The 15,403-nt window shown below is 40.4% G+C and overlaps 1 protein-coding gene across 1 annotated transcript in view; it reads right to left on the reverse strand.

Moving 5' to 3' along the window:
* Positions 1-1,471: 1,471 nt before the first annotated feature.
* Positions 1,472-15,403, reverse strand: part of plekhh2 (pleckstrin homology domain containing, family H (with MyTH4 domain) member 2) — a 44,127-nt gene continuing 30,195 nt past the window's right edge. The window contains 13 exon segments of the mRNA XM_022192108.2: positions 1,472-3,468; positions 4,890-5,039; positions 5,425-5,511; positions 6,168-6,297; positions 6,588-6,724; positions 7,838-7,959; positions 7,962-7,978; positions 9,702-9,799; positions 9,887-10,042; positions 11,279-11,456; positions 13,859-13,956; positions 14,575-14,754; positions 14,980-15,092. Of these exon segments, the coding sequence (XP_022047800.2) occupies positions 3,283-3,468; positions 4,890-5,039; positions 5,425-5,511; positions 6,168-6,297; positions 6,588-6,724; positions 7,838-7,959; positions 7,962-7,978; positions 9,702-9,799; positions 9,887-10,042; positions 11,279-11,456; positions 13,859-13,956; positions 14,575-14,754; positions 14,980-15,092 (1,652 nt within the window). The 3' untranslated portion in view covers positions 1,472-3,282.

Genomic DNA, 15,403 nt, shown 5'->3' on the forward strand with positions numbered 1-15,403 from the left:
AATTAAGAAATTTTGGCAGTATTGGCCACTAAGGGGGAAAATGAGTCTCTTTATGTTTTGGTGACACTGTTTAGCTGAGACTTCCTTAATGTGTGACAAACCAGTCGGCGTAGGAGGTGGCTAGTCATTCCCAGCTGTATCTTTGAAACTGGTTGTTCAACCTGTCAGTCAGGTTCTGGATCTTTCTCCTGAACGAATGTCTGCAGTATGTACACAACAAATACTGGAGTTTAAAAGGGCTTAAAGTGACAACTCAGGATGATTGTTCACAAGTAAGATGAAAAGTCAAAGTCCAGCATGGACTAAAGCTGCATAAACAAATAGTGAGGTAGGGAAATGGGTGTTGTGTTACTCTGAACAGACATTAAGATGAAACTACACATTCCCCTGGGTTCTTGTCGCTACATGTGAACTGTTTTGTTCAGCAGTGTTTCTGAAGACGGCACTTGTTTAACCCTGTGATGCTCAGGATGTGCAAAAAGTGACCCATATTCAATGGAAGATGGGTATCTCTTGACCCATGTTGTGCATCAAAGGGTTGAACAAGTGCTGTCTTCAGGACTAAATCTGATATCAAAGTGAAGTTTTTCAAGCAATGCCGATAGCCCAGTGACGAGCAAATTATCCATATATGTCAAACGTTTGTTACTTTCCAAATCTGCAGTGCTTTTGATTGACTCCTACTGATTCTATTCCACTTTCATGGTTTTCACAATGCAAATTATTTTCATTATGTATTTGCCTATAGAGCTTTAGTTCCCTTCTGCCTCACCCTCTTGTGTCCCCAGTGAGCCCTCCCTCCCTTCATCTCCATAGCAACATGGGTACAAAAGCATGTCTCTAACTAGTTCAGACAGGTTAGGTGTCATATGTCCTCCCCTCAAACCCCTCCCCCGTCCTTCCTCTGTGGAAGACTACAGGAATGAGGGAGTGTCGGTTGCTGCCGGGCACCTGTTGCAGGTATCAGCACGTCACCTATTTGTGCACCAATGAGGAAGATGGAGGGCATTTTTGTGGGTTGAGGCTGTAAAGACGGAAACAATGAGTCTGAATGTTGTGGTTTCTATAGATTTGGACAGACCATGGCTCATTTAAAAGAACAGCAGGTTTTTGGATTCAGTGAAATCAATGACTTCTTTGCTGTAGTTTATTCAAGCCAACACTTAGTCCAAGGAAGATTTAAATACAATGTATTTTATATGACAAATAAATAGAACCTGACAATTGTCACTGTGTACAGGCTTATAGTACTACTGGAAGGGAAAATTATCTGTTTTAAGTACCTTAGTTAAAAAAAAAACACATCCAGTTCATCTTCCAGTCCAGTTAAAAAAACAAAAACAACAGATTGTGTTTCATAATCTGTGCCACACCAGGTAACAGACAGCACTGTGCTTTTCTGCAACTCTTTTCAGCAGCCACCATACATTTCAGAAACCTGTTCTATAAACTTAGATCTTCTCACCATCTCTCTCTCTCTCTCTTTTTTTTTTTTTTTTTCACAGCTGATGACACACATTTATGAAAACTGAGTTCACTTTTTCAATACTCTTCACTACAAGACTTAGTAAAAATCTGGAATTCTTTGTTTAGACTAACTATACGTTGACAATGACCACACCTTTCAAAGCTACTTCCGTTTTCTCACTCAAACTCAACTACTCCCAAAACTCTGTGTATTTATTCTCCACTCTGCATATGTTTACTTGCTGGTGTTCAGAAGGGATTTTGTGCCATTTCACTATCATTTCCAGTCACGGTGGCTTACAGCATATTTTCCTTCCACCACACTGTTTGTCAACCTCACAGCAGGTGAAGAGTTAAATACCAACAGCCTCTTAATCACATGTCTGTCCTGTTGGATCAGACATGGAAACTTTCTTACCCAGAAAAGGAGGAAATAAGACAGAATGTGGCCAAATGACACACTAGAGGCTTCACTAAAACTGCTGAATTTCCATTTAATCAGCTCTCTTAAACATTTCTGTCATGAATATGTAGTTTTGTAATGCATTTTTTTTGCATTATGCAAGACAAAAATGTAAAAATCCAGCTCACTGAAACATCTGGCAGCATTTCCAATCTATTTCTGTGACACAATGTATGCAGTAATTGATCTTTGTCTATTAATCAATCAATCTATTAATCAATCTATAAATAAAAAAATATTTCAAAGATAATAGTAATCGTGTTTTCAGGTCACTATAATGATCAACAAACTTTTTTATGGTTGCATTTTGGATGTAAGATTAACTATTGTGCTCAGCTGCGTTAGCGAAAAGACTGCCTGAACAGCGTTTAAAAAGTGAACTCTGTAACTATAGAGAAATGTGTCAGAACTGATTACCTGTTCCTAAGCTAACCATAAGTACTTCCCTAAACACCTTCATATTATATACATACAGCGCCTTGCTGATTCTCATCATTCACTCCACCAGAAAGGCCTTAATATTTGTATATGATTAAAGTTTTACTGCTCTCCTGGCTGTTCAGTAACTAAGAGCACACAGGGCCCAAACTGGTTTCCTCGTAGAAGCTTATAGCGCAAGCAACTCGCATAGCTCTTCCATCATGTTTTGCAAAAAGGACAAATACAGAACTGAATGTTTCCGCTCCCATCAGTTCAGGTACATTGTGAACAGTGTTCCTCTGCTACAAACTTCTTGCTGTTGCCTCCTGCTTTCATCATGCTGCTTTTCATTATACAAGACTATCGAACAGTTTCAGTTGGTGGAGTTATTCCAAAAATACCCTTTGGATTATCTGTCAACAAAACATCACTATTGTGTCTTTACTGCGTATGACTGCATTTTCTAAAAAGGCTGGAATACAAAAAATTTACTTTATGAGACATTTCAGAACTGCAGTGAAGTTTGTCAATAAAAAGCGTTGACATTTTTCTTTGGCGTTACATAAACACTAATCAGGGAGACAAAAAAAATGTTCGTAGAGTGTCTCAGTTATGAAGATAACAGCTCGAGTCTCAGTAAATCTCATGAAGTGTTCTCTGAGGACGGCACAAAGGCACTCTGTGGTGGTATCAGCAAACTGCTGCAACCTCAGCTGATCTGTGATATTAAAGTACACCAAGCCGATCACAGACAGTTCGAGTCCTTGTTCAGTCTTTCACTTCCAGAGGGGATCTGGCTGAACGAGAAAAGCCTACAGGATCTGACTGTAAAGACACATGGAATGATTCCAGTGGAATCAATCTGAATGCAGGTGTAAATTAATCCTACATTTTCTACTTTAAATACGTTTAGGGGGTATATTTTTGTTCCATCACAGCAGTGTGGGGGCTTTGCTGGGACGTCCCAGTGCTGGTGGGGATTTGCTCCTCAGCTCTTTGCTCTTCAGAGTGATGGGCTGGGCCACCATCAGAGCCGGGGCGGAGAGATGGTGAGCAGCGGCCTTCTGCTGATGAGCACTGTTGATGTAACTGGAGATGAGGAGGGTGATCTCCCTGATCTGTTGATGAAACGAAACAGGGATGTCAGTATTTGTGTGTTCGTATGAGAGACTTTAAACTCGCTTTTGCTGTATTTTGTTTCAGACGACCTCTGATGTGTCTATGCCAGTAATATTGATGAAGCGGCTGATGACCGGTATCTTTACTTTCTTTCATTTTCATGCAAAACTCTCACAAAGCAGCAACTTCTGTCATCTGCAGACTTTCAGTTTCACACACTTGTTTCTCAGTCTGATTGTGAAGCTTCTCATTAGTCCAAAGGTAACAGGAAGTGAATGGTTAATGTGTCCAAATGCAGATGCTTGGCTAACAGATTGCATAGTTTTCTAAAATCTACTATATGATGTCACACACTGATTGATAAGCAATGAATGAAATGAATGCAGCAGTTTGTAAAACAGTCAAAGGACACCAAAACCAGTAAAGTCAAAAAGCCAACATAGCTCCAACTCTCTTTATTATTACTGTGGATCACTGCATCACATAAAGGATTCTGTTGACTGGCTGCATAATCATTTACTACATACCTGTTTGTTTACATGTATGAGACTGATTCTGTGGAAATACAACAGCTAAATGCAAGTCCACATCTGTAGATAGTCATGGAGTGAAGCAAATGAAAGATAGAGGAAGAAGGCAAAAAACACAACAGCATGTACTCAGAGTCAACATATTCTGAGAAGCTGGTGGCTACAGATGAGTGGGTTACTGCAGGTTCAGATAAAGTTTATATAAAGTATCACAGCTTCAAGTGGGTAGTGTGAAAAAGTGACAAAGCAGCGTTTCGACTAAGATCCAAGTAACTTAGAGACGCATTGTTATAACCATTAGTCCACCTTCTCTTCTCCTACTATCTCATTTAAACTCATGCAGACACCAGAGGGAGCAGCTCCTTATATTCTCTAGTTGTCAATAATCTGCATTCTTAAACTGCATCTAAGGTAAACTACATCTATCACACATCATTCTGTACCCAGGCTACGATTTAAAATGGATAAATATCAACACGGCATCACGGAGAAGGGAAAGAGGATCATATAAACACAAAGTGGCCTGTATTAGTGGCATCTGTGCTGCTGAAAATAAACCCCAGACCAATATCTAATACCTAGCCATAACCCAATAAACACAGATCAGAAATGTGTAGCTCCAGAGCCAGAGATACCAAGCCAAAAATCAACTGGAAGGAAAGACCAACTCTCCATAGGAGAACTAAAAGCTGTTATGTATGTGCAGGACATGATTTGACCTCTGCAGAACGACCATACAAATATATCTGATATTCAATAATAACACATAAATCCACACACACAGACCAGCACATATACTGGAAACTTTGAGTGTCTCAGTAGAAGAGACATAACATACGACCCATCAAACATCAGGCTCACGTCCAACCACAGCCTGCTCTTTCACTGACCTTGGAGGCATCCATCGCAAACAGATGTTTCTCTGTAGGTTTGTCTTTGCTGGCACTGGTACTGATGCTCTGACCCACCACCAGCATGAAGTCCTGCTTGCAGCCTCCAAAGGTCATTAGGTTCTTGTAGGAGTGGGATACCAGCAGTTTCTGAGCACGCAGATATAAAGATATTTAAGGCATTGAACATACTGTGCAAATAAAGTTCGAAGTCAAAGTTTTTGACAGCTACAAAGCATGAAATATTACAACCCCACCCACATCTGTTCTTGTGTAAATTCTCATGACAGCAAGTAGTTTGTACACATATTCATCCAACTAAAGTGACTTGCATTTCAAAAATGATATAAGGTAAGTTAGACTGTATTATTGGAGCTACATGATAATGGAAGGGAGATTTTAGAACCAAACAAATGTTAATTTCCACGGCTTGTCCTTTATAAACACATGGGAAATCAACAGGGACAAGGAATCAAGGCAGCAGAGCAAAGGAATCATGTGTGGACAGCTGTGTGGGACTGTAAAAGCAGCTTACAATGGAGTTATGCTCCAGAACGCTGATACCATCTTCATGCACTGCCAGCCAAACACGTCCACTCGGCTCTGGAGAGGGAGTGATAGACTGAAAACAGGGAGACAAACGAGATCAATTCCAAATGTATTATCATAACTGTAAAGTTTTCTGAGAGCAAACACTAACAGTGTTCTGTTTATAGTAGCATATTCCGGTGCGGCTGTTCTTGATCTTTACCCAACTGGAGTCACATGAGGCAAATATATATATATATATATATAGGACAGAGCTGAGAGAAAGAAATTGAAAGAGAATACTATAATGATGCTGAGTTCAAAACAAATGAAAGCAAAAATCACTGTAACTGAATCTTCCCACAGCTGCTGTGGAACCACTGTATGTTTTACAGTGACGTCCTCTGTATATGCACAAGTACAGTCAGTTTTTATTGACAATGTGTCACTGAGTTGTTAACTTTATGGTTGTTGTAGTGAATTGTACTGTCTGGTATTTTGTTTTCCTGTAAGGAGATCAGGTGTGGACAAAATATGGGGAAACTATTAGAAGACACTGTATTAGAAACACTTTTTCCTTTTTTCATCACACTGAGAGATTATGGTATTTATTTAGGTTGGCCTTCCTTTGCTCAACAGGGTATCTTGGTTTTAATCTGAGAGCGCATAACACTTTGAAAAAAACAGTATGTCTGAGCTTCAGATAAGATACAGTAAATTGACATGAGATTACAGTTTACACACACTCACCCCTGCTTCAAACAGTTTGGCACCAAAGAACGGCCACTTTCTTGCAACAGTCAGGTAGATCCTGACGCACTCGGATGAACTTCGTCCCCTGAGTGAAGCCCAGCGGGTAGAGAGACGCTGCAGCAGTTGTCTGAGAGGAGGGGAAGGGGAAAACACATCCAGCATATCAACCTGAATACCACAAATTATCCTTAGTGTAAGTTGTTTCATTTCACAATTCTGGAAGTCTTTTTGTGGCAATATTGGATAAATATAAACTTTCCACTGAGATCTGATTGGAAATTAAGAGGTTAACAGTTTTCATCACAGCAATTTGCTGTCCATGAAGACTATAACAACAGAAAACAAACTAAATAGATGTGGTTCATACATATGAAAGTACAAAATGGTTGTATGGCCAATCTTCAGTGTGTTCTGTACCTGAGCTGCTCCTCAGTTGTGGTCCTGCGGTAATGTTTTGGGTAGAATCTGTCCAAAACCTGCTTCAGGGTTTGATTAGACTTAGTCTGGGCTGATCCAGATGCAGAGAAAGGACGCTCAAAATCTCCAAACTCCACCTGAACACAGACACACAGTGCATTCAGTCCATATAGTATGTGTATGGACAGTTCTATGCTATTCTACGCTTCAGGCTCTGTGATTCAGCACATTTGACTTGAAATAAAAGAATGGATACTACATGAAAGCGGAAAGTCTCTGCTTTAGCTTGAGAATGTGTATGCTAGTGATTATCAGCCTGGACAACTATTGGATCTGATATTCAGGTTCTGATACAGTTGCCTCTTTGTCTGTAATCACCACACTGTGGTTTGGAGCAATGTGCTGCTAATTATTTACACATCATGAGTAATAGTCTATCAGCAGTGATGAATTAATGTTGAAAAGTTTCCATTTAAATAAATAAATATAAAATATGAAAAAACAAAGGAATTCAACACAAAGTCTTAAATTCATGTTTGTGTTAACCTAAATTTTCACACCAAAGTTTTTCATTTCTACTGAAAAAAGTTGGTTTCAAATATTGGTCATTAGTTTCCTTGATTGCAAATGATCAATATCAGCCCTAAAAAAAACCCTTCTGGTCAATCCTTTGGTTACATTAATAAAGACAGATCTGTGTAGAGTGCATTACCATTCAAAAGTTTGGGGCCATCCATACATTTTCATGTTTGCCATGAAAACTCTCACTTTTATTCATGTGCTAACATCATTGCACAAGGGTTTTCTAATCATCAATTAGCCTTTCAACATGATTAGCTAACACAATGTAGCATTAGAACACAGGAGTGATGGTTGCTGGAAATGTTCCTCTTTATCCCTATGTAGATATTCCATTAAAAATCAGCAGTTTCCAGCTAGAATAATCATTGACCACATTAACAATGTCTAGACTGTATTTATGGACACTTCTAAGTGATTAAAAACTTTTGAACGGTAATGTGTATATAGATGTGTTTGTTTTGAAGAGTGTCTGGTCTTCAATATTACATAGAATATTTGTTTTGTTTTTTTTAATTACAGAGACTAGGAGCATTAAAGACAGCAACATGGTGTCAAAATAAATCTATGAACTGTAGTTGTTTTGTGAAAAATGCAGATTTTTGCACGTCAGCAAGCCAGAGCATACTATACATGAAGTACAAGATAAAAATATCACTTCAATCTCCAACCTGGGCGAGCAGGGCAGCCATTTCCAGAGCCAGTTCCTTATTGACAGGAAAGTGTCCTGCTACAATGGCCTCGTTGGTCTGATAAGCCAGCAGCAACCTCTCCCTTTCTGACTCCCCCTCACCTGGAGAGAGAAGTACAGCCTGGGGGAGGAGAGACAGATACAGTGATGGGGGACAGAGCACTCATATAGAGCACAATAACGTCATATAAATACATGCTGATCTTCTGAGAAAATGAGTTAGATACTAGCCATCAACAAAACTCTCATGATCTTTTTCTTATGCAGAGAAGCTTTGTTTACCTCTCACTGGTCAATTTATCCGTTCCTGTTTCCTTTGTTGGGGCTCTCAGTAGGTATGACAATAAATCATGATCTGTTACACAGTCTGTGCTCTGAGCCACTCTCTTATCTCTATGTAAATACCATGAAACTGTGTTCTTGGTTAATACATTTTAAAAGGTATTACCACCAAATGTTAAGATATACAAGGAGGTGACAAATCAAAGGATAAACCACTATTAAGTGTCTTACTAAGGTGTTTGGTCAAATGTTCTGCAGCTTCACTGCTCTTTGACAGCAATAATTCTCCAAATATCTACAACTCTACCAGACAGATTAATACTAGTCTTCCAAAAAATATTCTGTAATTTGGAGTTTTAATGACAGTGGTGGAAAACGTGATCTTATATGTCTGGTTACTGTGAAGGCCATAGTATATGAATCACATCATTTTTATCACACCACTCACTGGCCTCTCAGGCTCTCACTCTCATCAGGATAGAAATGTTCCATCACAAGATAAAGGGGATCGCTCAGAACAACTTCGTATTGATTTGCAGTTACTCTTCCCCTTAAAGGGACAAAGGGACCCAAACTATGCCAGCAAAATGTCCCCACATCAGAACAGATCCCATCAGATCCCCTCACTGTGGAGGTCAAGAGCTCAGCATTTTCCTTTAATTCATTTGGATAGTTTTTCTTTCTTCCTTCTTCTCAAAACCTGACGCTTACACTACCCACAATGCAGTTCAGTCTTAGACAGTTGTTTTGAAGATTTGAATGTGGTTTGCTATTCAAGTTTTGAGCTTCTAGCTACAAGCAGAGATTACAAAGGTCTAGTAAGTTCACTTTTATTCATGGTTTCATTTTGAAACTAGTGATTGACGAGACTCACTTCATGTAGTTAATCAGACTTCAAACTCCATCCATCCATCAATTATCTATATACACTTAGTCCTCATTAGGGTCATCCTAAGTCAGCTGGAGTCTATCCCAGCTGACTTTGGGTGAAGGCAGAGGACACACTGGACAGGTCACCAGTCTATCACTGGACTACACAGAGACAAATAAGCACACTCACAATCACACCCACGGACAATTTACAGTTACCAATTAACATCAGCATGTTTTTGGACTGTGGGAGGAAGCCAGAGTACCTGGAGAAAACCCACACATTTTCAGGGAGAACATGCAAACTCCATGCAGAAAGATCCCAGGAAGGCAGGGATGCAAACCGAGGAGCTTCTATTTGCAGGGTGAAAATGCTGCACCTCACATGAACTTTAGTGCCAAAAATACTCTGACATAAGCGTTACTATTTCTCAACACCTGGAAATGGACACTGATGTTTCAAAGCGGGCAGTTGCTCTCTAAATAACATTTAGTTATCCAGAATATGTTTCATGCAATGATTCTGAATGTCAACAAGGTCCAATATCCAAAATTAAACGATGACTTTTCTTTTGTTGAACATCCACTCTCAAAATGTCATAAATCCGAATTAACCTATGGACTGCTGAACCTGCTGTTTGTATTTATTGATGTACTTCTTGTGACATTGCAACCACACCATCCTCCTCTACCTGTTCTTGTAGGTGAGGCGGACCGTCCTGGTGTTTTCAGACTTTCCGGTGTGCTGCTCTTTAGATGACTGCTCCCATTTGGAGATAATGTCACAAATCTGCAGATGACATGAGACAGATTAGTGCTGAGAAATGCAGCGCTTCCAATCTTCAAAAGGTAATTGTCGCATGAATAAAAGATGCACCTTGATGCCTCCTTGCAGACAGTGTTCCAGCTCTCGTCCTGTGGGGTCATCGGTGTACAGGCTGAAACCAGACAGTCCTGTTTTTCTCATGCCAGTGTCCTGGTTGAGGCGACACTGGAACTCGTCCACTGTTGTTGAAGCATCAAAGCTCACAACCTACAGAAAAGGGAATTGATTGCAGATCAGCAACATGACAGTAGTAGTAAAACCTGTGCTAATATGCTGAAGGATATCAGGTACAATGTTTGCCCTGTTCTTCCAGTTCAGGTTATGATGTTAACCTATAACAGTTGGCATTAAACACAAAATGAAAACTGGCAGTAATTCCACTAGTTTGTGGGTATTTGGTCATAAAGCAAAGTATTGGACAAATCTGGAGATAGATGGAGCTAGAGGGAAGCTTAGGGATCAGGAAAGTTGTTATAGTTCAGCCTGATGGGAACATGTAAGCTTGTTGAAAATTTTACAGTAAACCGCCCAATAGTTGCTGAGTCTTCACCAAAATAACAAACATGAATGGAAAAAAAATTCCATTAATTAAAAAATATTTTAGAACAACATCTACAGTAGAAATTTTTAGACTGTACAGTATACTCTATGTACTGTGATGTTCATGTTATTCCTGGTTGAAGCATTTCGATTATTAAGAAAGATACATGTGGCAACCTCTTTGTTATTATTGTCTGTTAGGCAGCAAACAGGTTTACGTATCAGTGTGAGGAGTCAACAGGTGCTACTAGCTGTCAGTGCTATGATCTCATCACTTCCTACACACAGACAAAGAGAGATGAAAGCACTGACTGTCAAAAACAAACACCCACCCAGGAAAACCTGCAGTGCCTGGGTAGGTACTGGGTGGAGCAGTTAAGCCAGTGAATGACAATGTAAACAGACAAAATTCTTTACAGTTGGTTGCTGGATGTGTGCAAAGTGTAAGCTGAAGCTATGATGGGTTCCCTCAGCCAGGGGACTGGATTCACCTGGTGGAAAGGTTATATGTATGCTGAATAATGAATGCTGCTGCTTTGTTTTGGTTATTTGGGTCTGACCTCAGTTATGTAAGCCCCATAAACACACAGAGACACAGAAACAAAGCCCCTCGTCTATATTTACCTTTTGAGTATTAAGTAATGACTTAGTCAGCTTGGATCTCCTTTTGTTCTGTCCTGAATGAGCCAGGCACAATGTATGACAGTGTAGCAGGAGGACTCATGTTATTAGCATGAATTAGATTTGCAAGTTTTACCCAGAGTGTAGTTTTACACTCTAACATTATACCCTGTATGTGATGACAGAGTATGATGTGAGACTTCATCAACAAAATACAACCTGTCTCCATGAGCTAGCATTTCACTCCTTCAATAGCCGTCTTCCGGTGAGTATTATTGCTACCTGGTATGTGCTGTTGAGGAAGTGAACGGGGACGCTGAAGGGCAAGGAGTGGTGATATGGATTTCTCAGCAGGATAGACAGGATCTCCATACGGGACGGCCTGGACTGCCTCTCACCCTTCTGCTGGGTCCGCTCCATAGAGCGCTGGCAGTAGATGGCATATTTACCCACCTCCGTCCTGAAGGCAACAGGGAGGCACTGATTAATCACGTTATGTCTGTATGATGTTATTTATAAACAGGAAGACACATCATGAGCGAAATAAGTAGTCAGTGCCAGGCTGAACATTTCCACCTCGACACTGCAATATGGCTGAATTACTGCAATTACAACTTCCTACTGAGGAGCATAGAGATGTGTTACAGTGTATGAGCAGAGTTGAAGGTGAATTGGTGTGCTCCAGCTACATTAAGTGGTGGAAGGGTGACTAGAGAAAGAAGAGACAGGCACATCACAGATCTGTACATTCTAGAGGAATTAACGGTGTAGAGTTACATCTAAGCTGTTTCAAGGTAGCCTAGCCGCGCTAGAAAACCCACGGCAACGAATTTAATTCTCTGCCAGGGTGGGTCGAGTTACCCTCCATAAGGCTCGAGGCTGGATTCTCCTAAAACTGGCCAGACGAATCACCATGAAGTGTAGAGTCAGAAGGCGGACGTGACTAAGTGATGACAGAGGCACGACAATTCTGACAGAAACAACCGGAAACAACTAGCCGAGCCGTGCTATACAACCCACGGCAACGAATTTAATTCTCTGCCAGGGTCGACAACAAAAACGACAACAGTCGTTGAGCTCCATTAGCACCGACTCTGAATAATCTTTCTGTTAACATGTCTGTAATATACTTGAGCTTCACCCATTGACTGTATAAATAAGGCTTCACCGAACTACCGCATCCTCTGATTTCCGGCGCTCTAGGAGCCTATTCGTTGCGCTGATTGGTTGTATACCTACCCAATTGCTGCAGAGGGATTTGATAGACAACCTTTTAGCCCGCCTCCCTCCCTGTCGAGTGTGCCTAGACCCTTGCGTCTTCAGAGCATGGGTCTAGCTAGGCTAGTTTCAAGGTGTTTTCATGGGAAAAAAATTCTAAATATCTGACTTGGATGCACAGAGATGAGTCATAGAGATTACATCAATGACCAGATAGAGAGCTTAAGAGACATGTTGGTCCAATTAATAAAATAAACATGTACAAAGATTTTTATTTAAGTTGATCATGTTCATGGTTGACGAGTGTGATTGTTTGTCTGTATATGTAGCCCTGTGACAGACTGGCGACCTGTCCAGGGTGTCCCCTGCCTTTGCCCGAGTCAGCTGGGATAGGCTGCAGCACCCCCTGCGACCCTAGTGAGGATAAAGCGGTTTATAGAGAATGGATGGATGGATGGATGTTCATGGCTGAACTGTTTCACAACTTAAAGTACACAACATGACCACACACCTGTTTACAGGGTAAAAAGTTTCATCATGCTGATGATGATAAGATAAACTGGCTTAAGTCAAATCATGTCCAGTGATTCATCATGAGGGTTGCATTTTGTTATGAACAGATGATGCTGAACCTGCTCTGTAGGTGAGTGTGTGAATTTTTGTGTTCACCTGAAACTATTCAGTTTAACATCCAGACTGTATTTGTGATGCCATCCACGTGATATGTGAATGTTTCCGTGCAAATCATCTGCATTTTCCCATGCATACGTGTTACCACATTATTTACATAGATTAATTATAAGATAGCTTTCTAAACAGTCCATGAACAGCGGAAATATTTCTTTGTAATTTCACTTCTGCATTCATGGTAAAATCTCTGATTTGCTTCTCCAAAATACAGTTTGGTGCATTTGCTGTCAAAGCCATAGTTCAATCAGAGCCAGGCCAAGACCATTTCCACTTGTCTGGTTCAATTGTCATCTTTTTCACCAGGCCAAAGCAACCAGGCTAACCTGGATCAGTGTTTGCTGAAACTCAGCAACAGTGGTTTGTGTCAAAATGCTCCAAAAAGACAATATGAAGATCAACTGTCCCAAAACAGACCAGCAAAACTGGATAATTTTACCCTTATGGTGAACTATAGGTGTGGGCTAGCTTCTGCTGTCACTGAGATCAAGTTGATTTATATCCCAGTATATCCTTGGAGGGAAGTGTTGCTATATTGCAAATTGTATTGAAACATGTACAGCAAAAAAAAAATGCTACAGGTGCTTGAATTAGCATTATGCTTGCGTAGGGCACAAACAGAGAAGCATGATATGTATGTAACTACCAGTGTGTTCTTAGTAAATATACTAAATGAGGAAAAGGAATTTATACTCCAGTATCAGAAACTTACACTCTGGTACAGCACTCTACTGCTATCAGTAAAGAGACAATGATGATAGAATCACATTTGGTCAAGATATGGGATTTGTTCACTTGATATAATAAACATAACTTTATTCAGATTAATTCCCAAACTCGCTACATTAATATTTTTATGTTTGCAACAGTTCCATTTGTGCTGTTTTTCATTTGCCTCATGTAGTTTTGTTCCGGTGTTCCTCATGCCAGTGTTCAGGGCTCCTGATGTGTTCTCACCTGGCGTCTCCATGTCTTTTGAGGTGAACCTGGAGCAGCCAGAGGAACGGATGCTGAGGCAGAAACAGGCCGACACACAAGGCTAGAAACTGCCAGCCCTTGAGAATGACAAAGAAAGACTCAGTTAACACATTCTCAGATGTCACATTTATGAGTCACAGAATTTGCATACAAAGCATCAGAGGCGTTAATGCAGGAGACAGACTGGAAATAGTAGGAACCATCAAACAATCGGCCTGTTTAGATCCTGTTAATCATCAACTCTGAGTTCATTCATGTATATAGAAGAACTCACAAGGGAGGATTGTGCTATGATTCATTCTGATTGTTCTTTTTTAGAGCTGGATGAGACATAACTACACTTTGAAATTTGATATCTCTTTTGAAACTAGCAGGCAGTGCTGAATATTTAGCTTTTACTTCTGCCCTCTGCTGGTGTTACCGGTGTGTCTGGTGACTGGGGAATCACAGCAGTGTGATTGGAGAGAATGCCTGGTCTTCAAAAACAGTTTTCAATGTCTTTCTTGAAAAGAACGTTTGAGGACCTGCTCTTCTGGTGATCATACCAACATAAGGGAGACAAGATTCTCCCATTTGATCTTTTCCAAGCAGTGATAGTTTGTTTCTAGACAAACTATCCTTCCCTTTTCAAACGGCAATGTTTCCAGTTAATATTAATAAGACTGCTGCTGCCCCCATGTGGCGGTAAAGCAAACCTGCAGTGGTCCTGGATGGCCGTGTGGCTGCCTCTTGCGGGTCTGCTTGATGAGCTGGCAGAAGAACTCATTCTGAAGCTCGGGGTGGGCAAGACACACCTGCAAAGCACTCTGGGCCAGAGATACATGGTAGTCGATGGCTGGAGCATCGATGGCCACGTTGATGAACAGCTGACATGTCTAAGGGGAGATGATGGAGATGGAGAATAAATCAGAGTAGCAGCATCAGCATGAGTATCAAAAAACTACTTCTGAATCTCATCAGAGATACAGAATTAGAGACACTAACACGAATTAAGAGACACTACAGTTTTGAAATTATGACAGGATTATTGGATCACAGAGATTTCAGGGTAAAACTGCCTATCGGTGCTACATATTCCTGCATGCATGTATTTTGTGTACCTTGAAGAGTTTAACAGCCTCTGTCTGCAGGGCCTGTGAGGGCAGGGTGGTGAGAGGAGATGACAGAGCTTCCTTACTGAAACACAACATGGGATGTCTCCAAATCTGAGAGTCTGAAAGGCAGATAGACAGACTAGATAAAGACAATAATAAGCACAGTCCGACAAAAGAATGACGTAACAAGCTTTACACAAGAGCAACAGTACAAGCAGAGGAAAACATACATACAGTGCACTGCCTGCTAAAAGACACATAAAATAAAATGAAAAAACACACATAAAGGAAAATTAGAATTATATTTAAAATATGAGAATAAAAAAGTAGCACTACTATGATTAAACACACTATAGCATTATTGTGTTTCATTTCTGCTGCATACATTTAAAAACACCACTATCACTGCCTCATTGTTGTATGGCATTTT

Source organism: Acanthochromis polyacanthus, chromosome 15 (genome assembly GCF_021347895.1).
Source record: "Acanthochromis polyacanthus isolate Apoly-LR-REF ecotype Palm Island chromosome 15, KAUST_Apoly_ChrSc, whole genome shotgun sequence".
NCBI classification, from domain to species: domain Eukaryota; kingdom Metazoa; phylum Chordata; class Actinopteri; family Pomacentridae; genus Acanthochromis; species Acanthochromis polyacanthus.